Source organism: Sapajus apella, unplaced genomic scaffold, assembly GCF_009761245.1.
Source record: "Sapajus apella isolate SASKATOON/1434 unplaced genomic scaffold, GSC_monkey_1.0 scaffold40, whole genome shotgun sequence".
Lineage (NCBI taxonomy): Eukaryota > Metazoa > Chordata > Mammalia > Primates > Cebidae > Sapajus > Sapajus apella.
In genome coordinates this window covers 997,589-1,019,296 of record NW_022436980.1, presented here as the reverse complement: position 1 = coordinate 1,019,296, position 21,708 = coordinate 997,589, and the positions used below count along the sequence as shown (strand labels likewise).

At 39.4% G+C, this 21,708-nt stretch overlaps 1 protein-coding gene across 1 annotated transcript; it reads right to left on the bottom strand.

Annotated features, from left to right (window-relative positions):
• Positions 1-412: 412 nt before the first annotated feature.
• LRRC58 (leucine rich repeat containing 58) lies at positions 413-21,306 on the bottom strand. The gene is made up of 4 exons (XM_032298951.1): positions 20,632-21,306; positions 7,590-7,718; positions 6,317-6,594; positions 413-3,310 (listed from the first exon to the last, which is right to left on the bottom strand). Exons 1-4 carry the CDS (start codon positions 21,129-21,131, stop codon positions 3,102-3,104), a joined length of 1,116 nt encoding a protein of 371 aa, XP_032154842.1. The 5' UTR covers positions 21,132-21,306; the 3' UTR covers positions 413-3,101.
• Positions 21,307-21,708: the final 402 nt, after the last annotated feature.

Genomic DNA, 21,708 nt, shown 5'->3' with positions numbered 1-21,708 from the left:
TGAGACGGAGTTTCGCTCTTGTTACCCAGGCTGGAGTGCAATGGCGCGATCTCGGCTCACCGCAACCTCGCCTCCTGGGTTCAGGCAATTCTCCTGCCTCAGCCTCCTGAGTAGCTGGGATTACAGGCACGCACCACCATGCCCAGCTCATTTTTTGTATTTTTAGTAGAGACGGGGTTTCACCATGTTGACCAGGATGGTCTCGATCTCTTGACCTCGTGATCCACCCGCCTCGGCCTCCCACAGTGCTGGGATTACAGGCTTGAGCCACCGCGCCCGGCCTACTAATTTCAATTTCAAATACTAGCACTGAATGATGTCATTCTAATATACTAATTTTATGCTTAAGTAGTTTTATCCATAGTTTTGGTCACTAAAATTGTTCAAGTAGAGCAATATCAAAAAATTATAAAAATTAGACTTCACTGACTCTGTCTTTTAAAACCCCCCAATTAAAGTTTATTTACTGTAATTAAACACAAATATATGACTTAGGAACTAAAGAGACAGACTGTTATTTTAAATACATAGTTAGCTACATGACTTGGGAGCTGACAACACGTAGTTAGCTATATGACTTGGGAGCTGATTATCTGGTTTCTAGATTATCAAGTCCCTTATATCTGACTTCAGATTAATTAATCTGGAAAAAAGAAAAGATAGGAAAAAGAAACAGGGAAAATCTTAGAAATCATTAGCTCCTCTTACAAAAGGTTAGGTCAAAGATTTTAAGAAAGATAAAACTGACAGATATAACACAGACTTCACTAAAAATTACCAAAGACAGTTGCACACCGATCATAGATTTTTCAACTATACATAGAACCATAACATTTTGTTGAAATAATACTGTAGTATACATCTATATTCTTATATGTAAAGGCCAGAAACTGTGTCTGGCTGGACCTATTTACATCTGTTAAAGATGAAAGCAGTAGATCTTCTTTCTAGGAAGCTGGAAAGGGTATGTAAGGTTATATATTTACATACTTACCCATTTATTTTATGAAGACTAACTCTTAGAAGACTACTCAAGCAGTTACTTAGGTCAAGCTGGTAATTGATTAGGAAGTAAGCACACGCATTTAAGCCAGAGAAAGTTGATCCTATCAATTTGAGTACTTTACTATGAATACATTATTTTCTATGAAAATATCTTATGTATCTTAGCTAAGTCACTTATTTACAAAACATTTTATATTTGTCACTTAGGCACAGCCTAAGTCATCTTTACCTTTTATAACTGTAAAGTCTGCAGCTTGCTGTGGCTCCCTCCCATGGAGTTACAAGCAAAGACTATATTTTATGATATAATCACCTATGTATCACTCTTCTAGGCAGTAGGAACATATAAGATTACTTCTATAGACACAGAAAATTTCTGAATCAAAAGGAATACAAAATCTTACTACATTATAACAAGGTCAAGGTAAAGGGATTTGTTCTATAGCAGCGTTTCACATTCTGCAGTTCATGAAACTCTCATGTTTCATGAATTAACATAAAAATAAACATAAAAACCCTGAATTATACTAGTTTCTAAAATACAAAACATATATGAAAAAACTCTTAATACATGTATATGTTACTATATAACAATTTGCTTTTAAGAAATGGTGTGCCATGAATGCCAGAAATCAGAAAAGGTTATCACCTGATGTTGTAATGCTTATCTGACCTGTATATTTAACATTTCTTACTGTATTTTTAACATTTACCAACAAATCATGTTATTATTAGTTATCTAATGATTACCAGTAAGCATTTACATTTTATCAACTTGTACTATTATTCAATTTGTATTGCATATTAAACTAGTTAATAAAAATTTGGTAATTTCTAATAATAATTAATTTGTGAAACTATTTCCCTGCTATACATTAAGGATACATTTAATATTTTTTTCTATTTTATTAATACTTTATTTTCTAAAATGCTTCCATGGTTAAAATAGTTCTGGAAACTGTTCTATTATGTATAAAGACAATGACTCCTTTCTCCATTTTTATTTGGCTTGTTGTGGTGTTTTTCTAGTTGTATTAGTTTTTCTTTAAAAAGCAGAGAAAGATGGTCCGATACATGCCATGGGCAAGAGTCATATTTTTCTCCACCCATTTAATGCAAGATATAAAGAAGCTGTCCCAGATTATATCTCTTACAGAATTTTCTGTCAAAAATTCTTACTCTGTCTTATGATAAACAGATTAAGATTGTGGCCTACCATTAAGTGTAGAAGTAATGTGCTTCTAAGGGATGACTAAACATTTAAACAAAAAATTTTAAGAGGGCCATGAGATCAGATATTAGATATACAGTTATTTAACTAGTTCTGTTCAAGAATATTTTGAGGTTTTCTGTATAGTATGCCAGGTTATAGGTTGCTCTGGCATTATTTCTTGAATACATTTTTATATCCATGCTGGATTAAGGCACTGTATGCTGGATTACATAAAGTTAACAGCAATCATATAGAACAAAGGAAAAGAATTAAGAAGTTTTAATAACCCACTTACATGTTATATGCCTTACTTTACCACTTAGTTTGTCAGAAAGGTGTAGGTCCTATGTAAACATCTGTAAGCTTCTCTGAATAGTTCTGTAATCTAGACATCCAGGCAATAAAAAAAGGGAGGGTTAATCCTGTTTATGGTATATAATATATATATGGTATATATAGTATATATGGTATATAGTGTTCTACCTAAACACAAGGGCAACTCTGATAATTACAACTTAGATAATTTCTCACTTTCTCCATCTCAACTGCCACAAGTTATACTACTCATGGCTTATTGTAGAACTGCTCTTCAGAAGGTGCCATTCCACTTTGTGATTCATGCAAAACTTGAGTGAAAACTGCAAACCATCAGTCAAATGTGGAACTATCATTCACAATAAATTATATTAAAAGAATCTAAACATGGGACTAGACTCATTCCTGCTGAAAGGGTAGATGAAACACAAAATGTTTTATATCATCCCAGACTCTTTCATGAACACTTAAGATAAAGATAAGGTTTCTAGTGAGCTTCAAGCTCTATTTTCTTTTCTAACCATCTTTGCTTAGTTTTTAAGTATTTCACACTACAGTGCACTCTTGTTCAACCAAGAAGAACTTTCTGCATTCTGCGTGCAGCAACACTAGCTTCATCTTCTGAGTCAGATTCACTTTGGGATGTGGAGCTGTGAGAGGCAGAACTGCAAGGGGAAGAGCATTCTGGCGAACATAAGTAGTGCATCAGTGGGAGGCGATACTTCCCACAGAAGTCCACAAATTTAATTTGTCTGACACAGCAGTCAAAGTAGACTCCTAGAAAGAAGAAGGAATACAAAGTAATCATTACAAAGCAAGAAACCAATTTTTCAGCCCTTTCTCCAGTGTTCTGGAGAAATGTCATATGCCATCTTCTGTTATGAATCTTAAGCAGAAGTAGTCCTTACTTGTATAGCTGTCTATAAGCCTACTGGAAGGTCTTAAAGGTAGAACTTGGCTGCAAAGAGGTAACCAGGAAATTTATCTTAAAGGGAGCAGGCACAGAAGGGACACTGTGTACCTAGCTTCTTTCCTCTGGGAGACTTGGGGCAGTGGCTGATGGAGATTTTAGGATACCTGAGGTATCCTTTCTCTATTACCCAAGCCACCCCCTTGGTACTACGCTACAGTCAGGAGATTACAACAAAACAAAATAAAAATAAAAACTACTTTAGTAATTATCTTAAAGAATAAGTATACAAAAATTTGCAGAAAGGGGATGACTTTTGGTACCTCTGTTCTTATGTACTGGGAAGGCAAAATTTAAAGAAATAAAATGCCATTTTACATTTCCAAAGGCTGTATCTACAGGCCTCAAATCTGTTTCACTGATAATCTCACTTGATTCTCACACAATTATACATTGTCAGGTAAACTGAAAGTACTAACTGGCCCTTTTGATTCCTAGTTAGTGCTCCTCAACTATGGCCCTTCAGTTAAGTAAAAACAGAGCCAGAGCTAAGAGGAAAGCAGATGTTGCTATGCCTCTGGATTCTAGTTGATCCTTAAAATGATACTGCAAATCTCTAACACACAAAGACTGTCACAATGGTTGCAGTATAACTAGAACATCTAGAACTTTGGTCCCATTGCTTCTCTGGAGAGGAATCTCAACCTCTATACTCTGCCTAAGTTTCTTCTGGCACCAAATATTGTGTGTTTATCACAAAAGGGACCAAAATTAAAAGATGTGGTCCAAGCAAAGGAAAAGCAATAAATTCTACTTCTATTTTTTCCTGATACCTCAATTAACCATGTAGTTTTTGATGTTGTAGTAAGTATAAAAAAGGGGAAATTTGTGGCATATTACTTTGAACAATTTAGGAAAGCAGATACATTCAGTAAGTTGGTCAATCACAGACCGATAATAAATCCTCTCAAATGTATTAGTTTCTTGAAAACAGATGAAACAAATAAAATAAAGCAAAGCATTATGGGAGTTACTATGAGCTAAGGCAGTGTAACACATCTTGTGATTTGTAAGATTTCAGATACAAAGAGAAAAATATCTCTGAGAATATAAAAGTAATTTTGTTTAAGTTACAGTTTAATGAATTTGAGTGGGAAAGTGTCTACTGGTTCATTTCATAGATTATCTCAAATTTTAAACTGATAATTTTTTTTTTTTTTTAAGAGACAGGGTTTCACTCTGTCATCCAGGCTGGAGAGCAGTGACATGATCACAACTCATGGGAACCTTGAACTCTTGGACCCAAGCCATCCTCTTACCTCAGCCTCCTGAGTAACTGGGACTATAGGCACATGCCACTATGCCCAACTAATGTTTTTATTTTTTGTAGAGATGGGGTCTTGCTATGTTGCCTAGGCTGGTCTCAAACTCATGGGCTTAAGAGATCTTCCTACCTCAGACTCCCAAAGTGCTGGAATTACAGACAGGAGTGAGCCACCACGATCAATCAGCCTTAAGCTGGTAACTTTTAAAGCATTTTTGTTCATAAGATAAGTGGCAGTATACTAAAGAAGTCATTAGGAAAATATTTAAGAGAGAAAAGAGAATTCCTGTAGAGGTCCTGTTTCCAGAAAAACATGAATTCAAAGAAAAGATTTAGACTCTCAGGCCTGAGGGCCTGGTGTGAATGCTGCCCTATGTGTTTTCCTCTTTCAACTGTGAAAGCTAATTCAGGAATAGAGAATCACAGAGAAAAGCGTAAGCACTTTGAACTTGGTACAGTGCTGCAATCTCTACTTCTAAGAGTGGGTGGCCAGAAATGACCCAGAGCATTATCTTTTTTAAACTCAAAGTGTCTTTTTAATCTTTTAACAATTTTGGAAGAATTTAATAATTTTCTCCCTTTTAACCTTGTAATAGCTTCAAGATAAGATGGGACTGCCAGAAAAAGTCTCACCTGGTTTTGATGATCATTATGCAGCATTTCCTCAGTACCCACTGGATTTTTTAAAAAGTAGTCTTTTACGAGGGTGCCAAAGTAAAAATAACCTACTATCAGTCACCAATTCTCAACCACACACCCTGGAACTTCAGGCCCTTCACAACCTGGCCTCAATGTAGCTTTTCACTGGTCTCTCATTACTCCTCTAACCTTACATTTGGGCCAAATTACTACTCATCCAACATTCTGCCCCGTACTGTTCTGTCTCCACTTTGCACTCTCCATCTGAAAAATTTCCTATCTAGAATCTTATCCTATCAAAATCTAATTCATACCTCAAGAATGAGCTCATTGTTTCCGGATCTAATTAAATATACTCTCCCCCTCCTTTGATTTCCAGAAGCATTTTGAATTCCTTGGGATATTTACCTGACTCTGCCTTATATCACTGGCATAATTCTTTCCAAATGCTCTAAACTCAAGACACTTTGAACCATGGACTTAAAAGAATATAAAGTTTTAGGTACATTCTGAAACTGGCACACATTCAGCCCATTCTCATACATAGTGAATTACATACCCTGTTAAATCCGACACAGGGAATGGTGAGGTGTCCAAACATTTTAGAAACACTTTTTAAACAATTAGAACTGTTTATACTTCCTTGTGTTTCCTCTCATTTTACCATTTTGATTTATTATCTTATGATAAAACAGGATGAGACTTCCTGGATATGTTCCTTACGTATGAATCCTAAAATATTATGAAAATAATTTTTTAAAAAAAATCCAGAGTGAAATGTCTTACTTTCTCATAAACAAGTAAAAGGATAAAGGGAACAGAAACAGAGACCACTTTTCTCTGAAAGAAGACTTAATTAATTTAAAAAATGGTTAAATGAGTGGGAAACATGAATACTGAATTAACTTACCTCCACACTTTGGGTTTGGGCAATTGCTGGCTGAACCCAAGTATCTAAGAAGATTCCCAGGAAGATCATAGGGAGTGTAGGAAATATTTCGGATCTTAATGGTCCGTGCAGCTAATTCCAGGAGAGTTGGAGGATCATAGGTTAAATCTCTAACAAAACGAACAACCAATGGATTTCCTCGTAAACTCAACTCTTCCAGATGAATAAGGTTGAGGATCTCTCGAGGCAGGTACGTCAGCAAGTTATTGTGAAGACTTAGGGAACGAAGTGAATGCAACCTAGAATAAATGCAGTATAAAAATCAATGGCGGCCGGGCGCAGTGGCTCAAGCCTGTAATCCCAGCACTTTGGGAGGCCGAGGCGGGTGGATCACGAGGTCAAGAGATCGAGACCATCCTGGTCAACATGGTGAAACCCCGTCTCTACTAAAAATACAAAAAATTAGCTGGGCATGGTGGCACGTGCCTGTAATCCCAGCTACTCAGGAGGCTGAGGCAGGAGAATTGCCTGAACCCAGGAGGCGGAGGTTGCGGTGAGCCGAGATCGCGCCATTGCACTCCAGCCTGGGTAACAAGAGTGAAACTCCGTCTCACTAAAAAAAAAAAAAAAAAAAAAAATCAATGGCAGTGAACAACATAACTATCAAAAACATTGACTATATGTTGTGTATACAGAACTTGATTTCCCCTTAAGAATGAGCAATTAAGATTAGGGTCAGTTGAAGTAAAATAAAAAGGTGCTAAAACTAGATCAAAGTGCAGATTTGTAGATGTCATGGAGGACTTCTGCCCCTGGAATCTTGGAGAATTTAGAATACTTAGAGAGTGTTCTGATGTGCTAACTCTCATAAAAGCTCGATTTGAAGATTTGTGGGTGGGCAGTGGGCATGCTTTTTCATTTAGATGTCTAAAAAAATGAAAGATTTCAAATGCAACAGAAATTAAGATCCTTCGGATTATAAAGCCTAATTAGGATAGAAATGTTTCATATCAAATATAAATTCACTAAAAGTACCATAAAACCTACAGAAATATATGCTAAATAATACTCAATTCTTTGATTACAGAAAATAGACGTATTTTTGAGAATAAACCAGAGTATTTAAAAGTAAAAACAACCCAGCTCACAGCAAACCTCAGAACTATAATTATCATATATCATTTACTTTGAGAATATCTAATTCTTTTCTACATGTAAAACATGTGAGAGAATCCAAGACAATAATTACTAAGCATGGATGTCTGTTTATATTCAAATGCCTGGAACTACTCACTGTGAAAGTTGAGGAGGTACACTTTGGATTTTGTTGTCACATAACACCAAGTAATTTAGAGAAGGCAGATTTGCTAATTCTGGTGGGATTTCTTTAATGAAATTTCCTCCAAGATATAAACACTCTAACCTGCAAAAACAAAGAAAACCAAAAAGTAAATAAATAAAAGCTGAAAAAGATATACCATTGTTTCTACTACAATAAACACATTTCATCTACTCATTCAGCAAATGTTTTACTTAAGATTTGCTATCCAGTCTCTAGATAAATAATGCAATTTTCAGGGAGCTTATATTATAGCTAAGCAGACAAGACAGATCGATGTTAGATAATATTAAAATAAAACACAAAACAATGCCAAAAATAGGCATTACAATACCAAAATAAGAGAGACAAACCATAAATGATATTAGGAGTTGAATGAAAAGGAATCTAAAAGTTTTAAAAGGCCACAGTAGTTCTGAATGGAAAAGGCTTCCCCAAAGGGTTGTGACTTTAGCTGGGCTATGGATTTAGTCCATTTAGATGGGAAGAAAGAGTACACTTCAGGTTGGAGGAGAGGGCTTATAAGGCACAATGAGTATACCTTTTAATGGAAGAGAATTCATCTTGAGGAATCAAAGATAGGCTTGCAGAGAGACCAGATTATAACAACCCTGAATTCCATGGTAGTATGCTTGGATTTGATGCACTGACAGGCAATGGGAAAACCACTAACTTGTTTTTGAATACACCGTAAAACTAGGAAGTCTCTACATTTCTTCCTTGCTCTTATTATAGCAAATATATTCTTTAGAGGCTGTGTCAATTGTCCACTACCATAAAATCAAAGTTCCAGGTAAGTATACTGTTTTCTAACAATAGGTTAACATTTTAGACATGACATGTATTGCACCAAAATAGAAAAAAATAGTACTATTTAGTGATTACTGTTGAAAGGCTTCCTCTAAAAGATTTTTGCAAGGGTAGCAGGATCAGTTCTTACAATATATATATAAATAAATAAAATGTATACAAACACATACAGACTTTCCCCCTAATACTGTATTACTTTTATCTTCCTGTTAAATCTGCTAACTTAGTAGAACTATTGTTCTTTCAAAACACCTTTAAATGTGGGAGAAAACAGTCTACTAAAGTGTTATTCAAACTTCCATGGTAAGAATTCCCTATGATAGTTTTAAGGCTATGAAGTCCAGGGTCCATCCAGATACGCTAAATCAGTCTTCCTCTTGGATTGCCTGTGAAGTGGTAGATTTTAAAGTATAAGATGTAATTTTAACAGATAAAGCCAAGTTACGTTTTAGAGCCATGGCTGTTTACAAATCCATAATTAGAATTTAAGAGCACTCCTTAACCTTCAACTTTGCCATCACCTAATATTATCACCACCGTTTATTTCATTACTATTTGATGGCATAAAAAATGGTACCATTCTGGTTTTTTTTTTAAATCTGCAAATCTGTAGGTCACTTTTAGTGAAGTTTAGCATCCTTTTATGGTCTTAGACATTTGTATATCTTCAGAGAATTACCTGCTCATATCATTTACCTATTTTTCTCATGAATCATGCAGCTTTATCTCATTAATTTGTTGGGAGCTCTGCTGTTGTTAAATATATATATTCTGCATAACTTTGCTCATTTGTGGCCTTGAGCATGGTCTATTTTTGTTCAGGTATTATATGTACAAAAAGAACATATAGCTATTATGACTGAGCTCATTAACTGAGCACTTTTTTAAAAAATAGTTTCTTTGATTATTTTGCCTTCTTGCCTTGGTGGTTTGTCTCCTACTATGAACATGATTTTCCTTCTTTCCTTCAGAGTTCTGTCAATCGTTGCTCTCTTTCCCATTAACATATAGAAGTTATATTGCAGATACATTCAAACTCATGACTGCTAAGAACTTGCTAAAGTGTGCCTTAATTTATATGAAGCATTTCTATTTGTTCTCTTTCTTTCTCTCTCTCTCTCTCTCTCTCTCTCTTTCTTTCTTTTTCTAGACAGAGTCTGTCACCCAGGCAGGAGTGCACTGCCATGATCTCGGCTCACTGCAACCTCCGCCTCCCAAGTTCAAGTGATTCTTCTGCCTCAGCTTCCCAAGTAGCTGGGATTACAGGTGCCCACCATCATGCCCAGCTGATTTTTGTATTTTTGGTAGAGATGGGGTTTTACCATGTTGGCCAGGCTGGTCTCAAACTCCTGACCTTAGGTGACCTGTCCGCCTCGGCCTCCCAAAGTGATGGGATTACAGGCATGAGCAATTGTGCCCGACCTCTATTTGTTCTTTTAAATCTATTTTGCCCTGAAATCTATGTCTTCTGATTATCAATAGTGCTTACCAGTTTTATTTTTGTTGGTATTTATTTCATTCAACCTCAGCTCTACAAGTTATCAGTATAAAAATTTGGACCAGTTAATCTTGCAGTTTCTTCCTTTTAAAAATGGAATATTATCTGTCAATATAAAATGGTTAGTTAACAAATATGAACCAATACCCACAATGTGCCAGGCACCATTCTAGGGAATAGAGTGTAAGGCACCATTCTAGGGAATAGAGTGTAAGTAAGTTCAAGTTCTTAACCTGAATAAGCTTTATGTTTTAGTGAGAGAGACAGACAATAAATCAGTAACATGTCTATTATGGCTGATAGTTTTAAGTGTCACAAAAAAGGGGGAGCAATTGGATAGTGATGGAAGTGACACTCTAGAGACGGTGGTAAGTTTCTCTTAGGAGATGACATCTGAACAGAGATCTAAATGAAATGACAGTACAAACCCCAGCAACGGAAAAGTGACTGGTGTGCTGTAAAACAGCAACACAGCCAGTGTGAGTAGATGAGTAGCTCAGAGTGACTGAGGTGGAACTGTGGTCATCAAAGAGATGAGAGAGGTAGCCTGGGAAGGCCACATCACATAATGCCCTTTTGGCCTCTGTAAGAGCATTTTGAAAAAGAGTTCTGAACAAAGGCTAGTCGTTTAACTTGACTTACTCTTTAGAAGGATCATTTTGGCTACTGAGCGGCAAACAGCTGGAGAAGTGGTTAGGGGAGCGCTGTAGGCAGGAGTAGAAGGAGGAAAAGCAGGTTGGAGCCTAGTCCAGTACATCAGATGAGAAATGACAGATTTGCCTGGTACATCATTTTCTATCCCTTTAAACTTATTGATGTATTTTTATTTTAAGCGTAGCTCTTTATAAATGGAGCCTAACTTGATGATTGATATGTTCAGACTTGTGTTTTCTATTATCATGGTGTATCTCCATATATTTTTTTCCCTTCAGTTCTGTTTCTTATTGTGCTCCTCAAGTTTCTTTTTGTCCTATTCCCTCTACTTCTATTATTTTGAACTGTATATGCTATTTCTATTTTGCTAGGAGTTACCCCCTTCAATTTGCTTTGTATTCTCTCTCACTCTCAAACACATACCCATGCTCTTTTCTGTCCTGCTGTCATCTTCTAGAATTAGTTCTACATTGATTTTCTACCAATTTATTTCCAATCAGTAATTAATTCAGATTTATCAATATGTTTTACCAATTTTCTTTATCACTTTTTTTGGAGGCTTGTTATTTCTTTTAAGGTTCATTTTTCTTGGAGCACATCCTGTAAAAGTTCTTTTGGCAAGAACTCACAGTTGTTAATCTTTGAGTCCTTTGCCTCTGGTGTTTTAATTTTTTCCCCTCACTCTTGAGTAATGGTTTAGCTGGGCATAAAATTCTAGGTTGACAGTTACTTTTCCTTGGCACTATGAAGATGCTCCTCCATTATCTTATTACAGCCAATATTACTATTGTTCCTTTGTAGGTAATCTGTTGTTTTTTTCTTTTCTCAACAGGAGTAAAGATTTTTTCTTATTCATCTTCAATGTTCTAAAGTTTTACTATGACATGTTAAGATATCAGTTTAGAGAGCTCCCTTTCTTTAATTGTGGGAAATTTCAGCCACTATTACTTTATACATTGTCTTTGTTTCGGTGTCTTTCTAGAATTGTTCTTAGCAGTTTTAACTTCAGGATCTATACTCTATGCCTTAGTATTTCTTTCATACTTTTTATTTCTTTATCTCTTCGAGCTGAATTCCAGGAAAATAACTCAGTAAAATCTTTCAGCTCATGGATCCATTCTTCAGCTGTCTGTCTACCATTCAGATCAGTTAGTTTATAATTATATTTTTTCATTTATAGAAGTTCCAATTGGGGTTTTCATAACTGTCAGTTTAAAAACTCCCTATTATTGCTTAACTGATGAAGTTCCTTCCTTTACCTCCCTGAAATTAGGGACGGTACTTAAAATCCTTTACAGATTGCCTTATTACAGATATTTTCTCAAATATAATCCCATTTTTCTGTCTTTCATAATATCAGTCTTCCTTGATGTGTGGTTATTCAAAATGCCAACTTGAATCTAACATTTTGTCTTTTTAAAAAATACATTAAAAAGGTACAGTGGCTCACGCCTATAATCCCAGCACTTTGGGAAGCCGAGGCAGGCATGACTTGTAGTCAAGAGTTAGAGACCAGCCTGGCTAACTGGTAAAACCCTGTCTCTACTAAACAACAACAACAACAACAAAAATTAGCCAGGCAAGGTGGCGGGCACCTATAATCTCAGCTACTCGGGAGGCTGAGGTAGGAGAGTCACTTGAACCAGAGAGGTGGAGGTTGCAGTAAGCCAAGGTCACATCACTGCACTCCAGCCTGGGTGACAAAGTGAGACTGTGTCTCAAAAAAACATAAAAATATATATATATGTTAATGACACTTTTAAAAAACGTATTTCTGATTGTGTAAAGCTTTTCAAAATTCCATTTCCCTCTTTAGACTTAAAATGTTTAGAAAAGTAAGCTGATAGCTTTAAATTTACGTTACTTTCTTTCTCTTTCAAAGGTTATCTTGCAGCAAAAATCAACTGTCTGATTACAAAATCGAATTCTCCTACTGCAAGTGCTTAAGCACTGGTGAAAAAAGTTCCTAGGCAGGGTTTTAAAAATTCTACCAAGTATGGCATAAATTACTACCCAGTTACTCAGAAATCCCTATTTTTCAATGATGACAGCTACCTGAATAGAAGAGAACAGAATAGAATATTTGGAGTTCAAATAACAAAACTACTAGGTTCCTGGAAAAGAAACTATTTTAATAAGAATACTGTCAGGGAAAAAAAACTGAGCAAACTTGGAAGTCCTTTTTACAAAGGATTTGATAGCTAAATAATGACTTGAAATATAGTATACTGAGGGAGAAAAGAAAATAAAGTGAAGTAAAGGTAGAGTGAGTCTGAGAGCAAGTGTAAATATTGTCCTTTCTATTTGCTTAGGTCAGTGTTACGGACTGAATGCCTGTGCCCTCCCAAAATTCATGTTGAAATCCTAACTCCTTGATGTTAGGGTATTAAGTATTAAGAAGCGGGGGGTGGGGGGATGTTTGGGTGGTTATTAGGATTAGATAAGGTCAAGAGGGTAGAGCCTTCATGAATGGGATTAGTGCCCTTATAAGAGTCCCAAAGGAACTTGCTTCTTCTCTCCATCATGTTGATGGAGCAGGGAGGCACAGCTGGGGCTGGTGGGACCCCTGCCCTTTCTCTGTTGGAACCAGAGCTCCCCAGGTGCAGCTATGGTGGCCAAACCTGCAGCTGCAGACCCAGGCCTCCCTGCTACAGCCACCCAAACTGCAGCTGTGGATCAGAGCCTCCCTGTGCTGTTGGGAGACGGTTGGAAGCAGGCAGGATCTGCCTTTCCGCGAGCAGCTGCAGTCATACTCCCAGGTGCAGTAGCTGGGTATCTCTGCTGCCTGCACTTCTGGGGGCCCCAGGAAGGACCCCCCCCATCGCTGCAGGCTCCTGGGTGTCTTCCCCCGCCGCCTGGCCTGTCTCCAGCCCCTGCTCCTCTGCTCTCCCCAGATTGGTGGGGGTGGGGAGGGAGCCATGAATGGTAGTGGGAAGCAGATTGATTTCAGGGCAGAAGCGGGCAGGTCCCCGGTAAGCCCCACCTTTGGGCCAAGGAGGGCCTGAAGGTTAGGGGCCAGGCTGCCAGTCCACTGGATGGGAGTGGGGACTCCTAGTACCTCTTCCTACCTGCCCATGGTCACCCATGGACCAATCAGCAAACACTTCCTCCCTTCTGAGGTCCATAAAAACCCTGGGCTCAGCCATAACAGGGCAGAGGAGGAAGGGGACAGAGAGAAGTGGGGATGAGGTGACCAGCTGGCCAACTGCAGAAAGAAGTACTCTCTCAGCTGAGGGCTGCAGAGATGACCTGACAGTGGAGAGGAACTACCCTCTCTGCTGAGAGCTTCAGACACCTGTAGAGACGTCTGAATGACTTGTCTACAAAGAGGGGCTGCCCTCTCCAGGGGTTCCTCTCTGCTGTGAGTTGAACACTCAAAGGGATGACCTACCAACAGAGAGGAACAACTCATTTCTCTGAGCTGTTCTAATACTAAATAAAACTGTTCTTCTTCTTCACCCTTCACTTGTCTGCGTACCTCATTCTTCCTGGATGCAGGACAAAAACTTGGGCAAAAGTGCTGAGGCCACAGAGGTTTCCAGCCAAAAAAATCAACACTGCAGAGATCCTGTAACAACGTGAGGCCACAGTGAGAAGACTGCAGTCTATGAATCAGGAAGAAAGCCCTCACCAGATATCAAATCTGCCAGCACCTTGATGTTGGAATTCCCAGCCTCTAGAACTGTGATACATAAATTTGTGTTGTTTATAAGTCACTCAGTTTATGTTTTGTTATAGTAGCCTGAACTTATTAAGACAGAGAGGAACCAAGAAAAACTAGTCTCTAGTGGTCATTTCGTACTCAATGTCTTCTTTCAATGCTTTGGAAGTGGACAGGGAAGGCAGACAGAAAGGGTGCCAACCATTAGTAGTTACCTTGACTTTGGCAGAAAAGGATCTGATGTTCTAAAATATAACTAAGGGCCATGATTTTGCAATTACATAAATTGTCTTTTGCAATTGATGGATAACACTAATCAAATTACATAACCATCATATTACATCTATAGTTCTAGGCTTATTTTTTACTTCCCAACTTAAATAATTTCCAAATTTCTAGGGACTTGATACCTTTCAAAGATTTGTGGGGATTACATTTCTAAAACACACTCTACTGTTTCCAAACACACTTTTCTGTAAGAAGAAAGGAAACTACTGTTGAATTTGTAGCAAAACTGTAGGGTTTAAGTTCTTGTGGTTGTCAACATTGTACCTCTGTTAATTAGGGTTGGAACAAATCTGTTCTTTCAGTACTTGATAAATACAGAAAACAGGAAAAGTACTCACTAAATTTATGAAACAAAGTCTTCCTTTTCTGTTTATCATTAATACATTGACGTTAAATCTGTCTCTTGAAAAATGAATCACCTTTCCAATCCTTAGGGATACTGAAGTAAATGCCTTTTCTCTATTAAGTGCCAATGACCAATTGAAAAAATAGGCTAGCACAGGTAAAGGTAGAAAATGCTTTCTGCTTCTCCAATCAAATAAAAATGACACTGAATATCATAAAAATATACATTAAGCTGGGCACGGTGGCTCATGTCTGTAATCCCAGCACTTTGGGAAGCCAAGGCAGGTAGACCACTTGAGGTCAGGAGTTTGAGACCAGCCTGGTCAACATGCTGAAATCCCATGTCTATTAAAAATAGAAAAAAAATTAGCCAAGTGTTGTGGCAGGTGCCTGTAATCATAGCTTCTTGGGAGGCTGAGGCAGAATAATTGCTTGAACCTAGGAGGCAAAGGCTACAGTGAACTGAGATCATGCCACTGCATTCCAGCCTGGTGAACAGGGTGAGACTCTGACTCAAAAACAAACAAACAACCCACCCCACCAAAAAAAACCCCCAAAACAAACAAACAAAAATATACATTAATCCTATCTTTTTTTTTTTTTTTTTTGAGTCAGAGTTTTGCTCTTGTTACCCAGGCTGGAGTGCAATGGCGCGATCTCGGCTCACCGCAACCTCCGCCTCCTGGGTTCAGGCAATTCTCCTGCCTCAGCCTCCTGAGTAGCTGGGACTACAGGCGCGCGCCACCATGCCCAGCTAATTTTTGTATTTTTAGTAGAGACGAGGTTTCACCATGTTAACCAGGATGGTCTCGATCTCTTGACCTCGTGATCCACCCGCCTCGGCCTCCCAAAGTGCTGGGATTACAGGCTTGAGCCACCGTGCCCGGCAATCCTACCTTATATGATTGGTCACAGTGAGATGAAATTAAAGTAAGATAGGGATGTACAAAGAGATAGAAAACAGAAAGGAAAAGAAACAGAAAGATAAGAACATCTTCGGATAAAGAAAGTAGTTTTTATTGAAGTAGCATCTTTGTATTAAATGATATTCAAATACTATCACTTACCACAGGATTTTAATGTACCTATATGTTCAAAAGTAGACATACAAATAGATGCATCATCTCTTGATATTTGCCCCAAATTAAGGCAATAAAAAAAGTCAAAGGGAAGATGTTGAAAGCCAGTGAGTGACAAACTCAATATGTGACTCTAAATGTGGAAAAGTGTTTTCATTTAAACTTTACTGCATTCTATTTATCATCTGGTTGAGTCATCTATCTCCTTCCTAAGATATCAACCTATTGTACACCAACTTCAAAACATTCCAGAGCATTAACTTTTAGCTTTTGTTTTGTCACACCCTCATATCTTAATCTTTCAAAGCCACATCAAACAGATAGTGAGGGAGGCATCATGAACAGAAAAAGGAAGGCATTACTTAAGAAGAAAAGACTGTAGGGAAGAGCGAAACTGAGTTGTGTTCAAACCTACTCTCCAAATAACTAGCATCCTGGATTTGCCCAACAACCCTGACACTTTTGTTTACTTAAATAAAGTCTAGTGGCCATTGAGTGAGAAGCTATTAAGCTCTTCCTCAATGAATGTTTAAGTTAACTGAGAAGAATAAAGAGTAAGATTCAGAAAAATAAATAGGTTGGAATATGAATTACACCTACTTTGTCAGCATTATATAACAAAAACAAATCTGTCCATATACTATAGCCAACCAATTATATTTATTTGCTGAAGAATAAAAACATTTTGATGGAAAGTATCTACATCTACAACCATATGGTTCACATTGATAGTCTAATTTACTCCAGGGTTATGAAGTTAATCATAAAAATTAATAAGATTTTCAGCATCTACTTATTTGTTATACTTTGAAAGCAATCCTTTAGAAAATGTTAAAAAAAAAAAAAAAAGATTTTGCCACAAGTGGAAAGAATCAACAGGGTATAGAAAATATAGATACCCTGCTAAATCTGGAGCGGTAACTGACACCAATTAAGCCATGAGTATTCATTTGTTATTCCTTTTTGAAATGATGCTGAGTGGATGGAGTCAGGGAGTTTTCATGGATTATACAGGCTGTACTATTTTTAAAATTGCTCTTACATAGGACACATATCTTTTTAATGTGCCAAAATACTAGATCTGGTTTAAAAAGCAGCATGGCATAGTATTAATATAAATCAGGGTAACCAATGAAATCTAGAGAATCCACGTATTTCCTAAGAGAAGATGGTGTTCTTGGACAGGTACTTTAAGGTTTAAGTGACTAAACTTCCACCTCTACATTTTTGAAGCTTTAATGCATCATATTAGTAGTGAATAGTTAGCAGGGTTTGAAGGCTGTAACTCTCACTTGTCACTATCTGGCCTCAAGCAAGTCACTTATAATAAATCTCAGTTTCCTCATCTATAAATAGAAGAGGGTGAATTGGGTCATTGCCAAGGCTGTTTCTAGCTCAGAGTATATTTCTACACAACTCTTTTAGGCTACACTCAATCAGAGTTTACATTTGGAGTTTACATTTTTCAGCTGCATGCTTTATTTCTCTTTACTGCTAAGAATCAATAAGAACACATTATTGGCATCAAAGACACAATGAACGATAAACACAGAGAGCACAGTTGTTAGCCCAGAAAATCAGGTCAGAAAATTAAGTCAACTAGGTGAATGACTTCGACAAATCCTCCTGATCACAAATCCAACAGTAAGAAGTCCAAAGATTCTAGGCCAGGCACAGTGGCTCACCCTATAATCCCAACACTTTGGGAGGCCGAAGTGGGCGGATCACTTGTGGTCAGAAGTTTGAGACCAGCCTGGCCAACATGGTAAACCCCTGTCTCTACTAAAAATACAAAAATTACCTGGCATGATGGCACACACCTGTAGTCGCAGATACTTGGGAGGTGGAGGCAAGAAAATCACTTGAACCCAGGAGGTGGAGGTTGCAGTGAGCCAAGATCATGCCACTGGACTCCAGCCTGGGCAAGAGTTAAACTCCGACTCAAAAAAAAAAAAAAAAAAACCCAACCACAATATACCCCACCCCCCACAAAGATTCAGGTTCTAGTACTCTGCCACTGTTGAAAATTCAAGGGTTTGGAGTCATAAACCACAGAGGTCAAATACAGTTCCAATACTTACTAGCCTTGTAATCTTGTGACTTAATTTCTCTGAGCCTCAGTTTCTGCCTCTGAAAAATGGGAGCACCTCATCTCATGGGATCATTGTGAGAATTAAAAAGCATATTTAGCACCTATGACAGGATCTACTGCATTGAAGGTATTCAATAAAATGGGATTTTTGCCTACTTTCCTCCCCATGTGATGGAAATAATACTTTCCCTGGGTAGTATATTAAGAAAATTCCAAGGCTGGACTTATGTATCATTAAAATTAGAAGGAACCAAGGGCTGTCAATTTTACCTCTAAATCTTTCTCCAACCTTTCCATTTTTTATCATTTCTCCTAGTATAAGCTATCATCAACTCTCATCCTACTACAATGACCTCCTTCAAACCAGCCCTCAAAATCTCTGTCTCTTCACCCTCTCCGCACTCCATTCTTGCACAGCAACAAGACACATGCTTAAAACTCTCTCATGTGCACTTAGAATAAAATCCAAACTTTATCACAGCCTTCAAGACCTGATATGGGCTGATCTGCCCAAATCTGTATTTGCCACTTTCCCTCTTGCTCAATTCCCAGTACTTGCTCACTTATGTGCTGTTGTATTTGTGATCAGAAGGATTTGCTCACTCCGTACTGTCCTGCTTTCAGAATTTTAGTACTCTCCTTGCCTCTGGGCTTTCCCATGTGCCTCTGTCATTTTGCCTCAAGGCATTCTGTAGGTCTTCATAGAACTCATAATCACTGTCATTAAATAATGAAGTTCATAGTTGTTTTAAGTCTGTCTCCTCTGCTAGTATGTTAGCTCCATGAAGGCAGGATCATGTTCACCACTGTATCCCCAATATTTGGAACAGTGCCTGACACAGGGCAAGTATACAACAAGTATCTATTGAAGAGTAAACGAAGAGACATTTTGCCCAAATGCTTCATTCTGTAGATTAGAAAGCTACAGTTAGGATATGTTACGGTTAGGACATAAGTGACTTGCCTAAGGCTGTGGTACTGAGTTTTTTTTTTCCAGGGCCATTATTTTTCCCCACCCTTAGTTCTGTGGGCCCTTTTTTTTTTTTTTTTTTTTTTTCAGTTAAGCTTTATTTTATTTATTAATTTTTCTCCATCCTCCCCCCCCGCCCCCCATCACCTGTATCTGGCATTTCTCCTCATGTTATCCCTTCCCAACTCCCTACCCCCTGCTGTCCCCCTCCCCTATTCCCCTGCAACAGACCCCAGTGTGTGATGCTCCCCTCCCTGTGTCCATGTGTTCTCGTTGTTCAACACTCGCCTATGAGTGAGAACATGCGGTGTTTGATTTTCTGTTCTTGTGTCAGTTTGCTGAGAATGATGGTTTCCAGATTCATCCATGTCCCTACAAAGGACACGAACTCATTGTTTTTTATGGCTGCACAGTATTCCATGGTGTATATGTGCCACATTTTCCTTGTCCAGTCTATCATCGATGGGCATTTGTATTGGTTCCAGGTCTTTGCTATTGTAAACAGTGCCGTAATGAACATACGTGTGCATGTGTCTTTGTAATAGAATGATTTACACTCCTTTGGATATATACCCAGTAATGGGATTGCTGGGTCAAATGGAATTTGTTTCTAGGTCCTTGAGGTCCCTTCTACTATTAACGTTGTTATCTCTGAAAATATAATAAAGTGTGAAAATATCTTACAGATGGAAGATACTGCTTTTTCGTTTTGTACAATACATTTGGTTCTATTTTCCACTCCCCCACCGGGCACTTTTATTCTGTTTCTCTGTTTCCTCCTAAAGTTAAATTTAACATACCTTTACTGAATAATCTAGCAGGTGAAGCAGATAATTCCTATAAACAAGGAATTATATCCAATAAGGTAAAAGTAATGGCAGGATGAATAAAGTACAAAGTACAGTACAGGCAATACTTAATTGTTGTGCAGGGAGTAGAAAAACAAGAAATCACAGAGATGATAGCTTGAGATAGCTTTTGAAGGATGATAGGAGTTTGCCAGGTGAAGGAAACATGCCAGGCAAAGGAAACAACACACGTACAGAGGCACTGCATCCGTTCAACACATAATGAGTGCCTATCGGCAACTCCAAGCTGCTTTCTCTACGTGGGAAAATGCATGGGTCACTGAACACCACAAACAGTAGTTAGTATTGCCCCAGAGAAGAAGCTGCAAATGCAGTGGAAAGCAAGGGTCAGATCAGAGCACCTTGTATGCCATGCTCAAAGGCATGTACTTTGATCTATAGAGAATGGAAACCACGCAAGGCTTTTGAGCAAAGAAGTGACAAAACTCTGATTTACATCTGTTTTGAGTTTCCACTCAGTTCGGACCACGCCCCAGATTCAATAAGGAAGACAGAAAAAATGCCTCGAAAATCTGCATAGGCCAAACACAACATACCAAACACTGTCACATGCGATCCTACTAGATATTTACAACAACTTGCTGAGATAGCCGGGTAGAACTCACTACCACACGGTTAAAAAGCAAGCTTGGAAATAGTCACGTGACCAACGGGCAGCGCCCAGGCCCGGCGCCCCAGGTCTCCCAGACACCACCCCAGGCCTCCGCACCCTCCGGCGCAGACGCGCTCACCTCTGCAAGTTCTCGATCTCAGCCGGGATGCTCTGCAGCTGGTTGCCGCCCAAGCTCAGGGTCTGAAGCGCGCGCAGCTCTAGGAGCGAAGCAGGAACCTCCTGGAAACAGTTGCCGCTGAGATTGAGCACCTGGAGGCTGCGGCAGAGCGGCGACTGGGCCAGGCCCTTGGGCAGCGCACTGGGCCCGCCGAGCCGGTTGTTCTTGGCCAGGAGCGTGCGCAAGCCGCGCAGAGCGAGCAATTCCGGCCCAAGCACGGTCAACGCGTTGCCGCTCACGTCTAACAGCTGGAGGTGCGGGAAGCCGCTGCCCAGCGCCCGCGGCAGCGATACAAGACGGTTGTGAGGCAGCAGCAGCCGTAGCAGCGCCTCCCGCGCGCCGCGCCTCTCCTCGCCCCGCGCCTCCAGCTCAGACTCCAGCGTCTCGGGGGACACGCTGAGGCGGGACCAGTTCAGCTCGGCCTCCCCGGCCGTGACCACCGCCGCCCCGGCCTCCTCCATCCTGGCCACCGCAAGGCGCGTGGCGCTGGATTCTCCAGAGCGCCACGCGCAGGCCACAGGCCGGGACCTCCGCGGGGCCCCGGAACCTGATCCTAGGGGCTGAGTCGGAAGTGCCGCGGGCGGGCGCGCGCTAACTCTGTGCCCTTCGGCCTAGTTACGCGACGCGAGGCCTTAGCGTGCGCGCGCCGGTCCGGAGATAGCTCCGCCTCACGAGGCGCACTGCGCAGAGGGTTGGAGCAACGCGTGGACTGCGTAGAGCTGAGGCAGATCCAGACGCTGCCAAATTGTCATCTGAGCCCGGCTGGGTTTCGGCGGCTGCGCTTTGTAGTCGCTGGAGCTTGTTGACCTGTTCCAGGGCTCCAAGACCGCCTCGGTAAACAGCCCAAGGACTGTTCGGTTATCTGGCCTTGAGGCTTCGCGCGTCACGTGCGCCGCCCACTTGTTTTCAGTTTAAAAGTGGGGCCCCTGTCTCCAGGTCTCTGAGCACACAGGAATTTAGTAGTGATTTGTCTCCGTGACAGAAAACCCCAGGAATTTAAAGTCCAAGGATTAACAAAGCCAACTTCTAAGTGGGAAA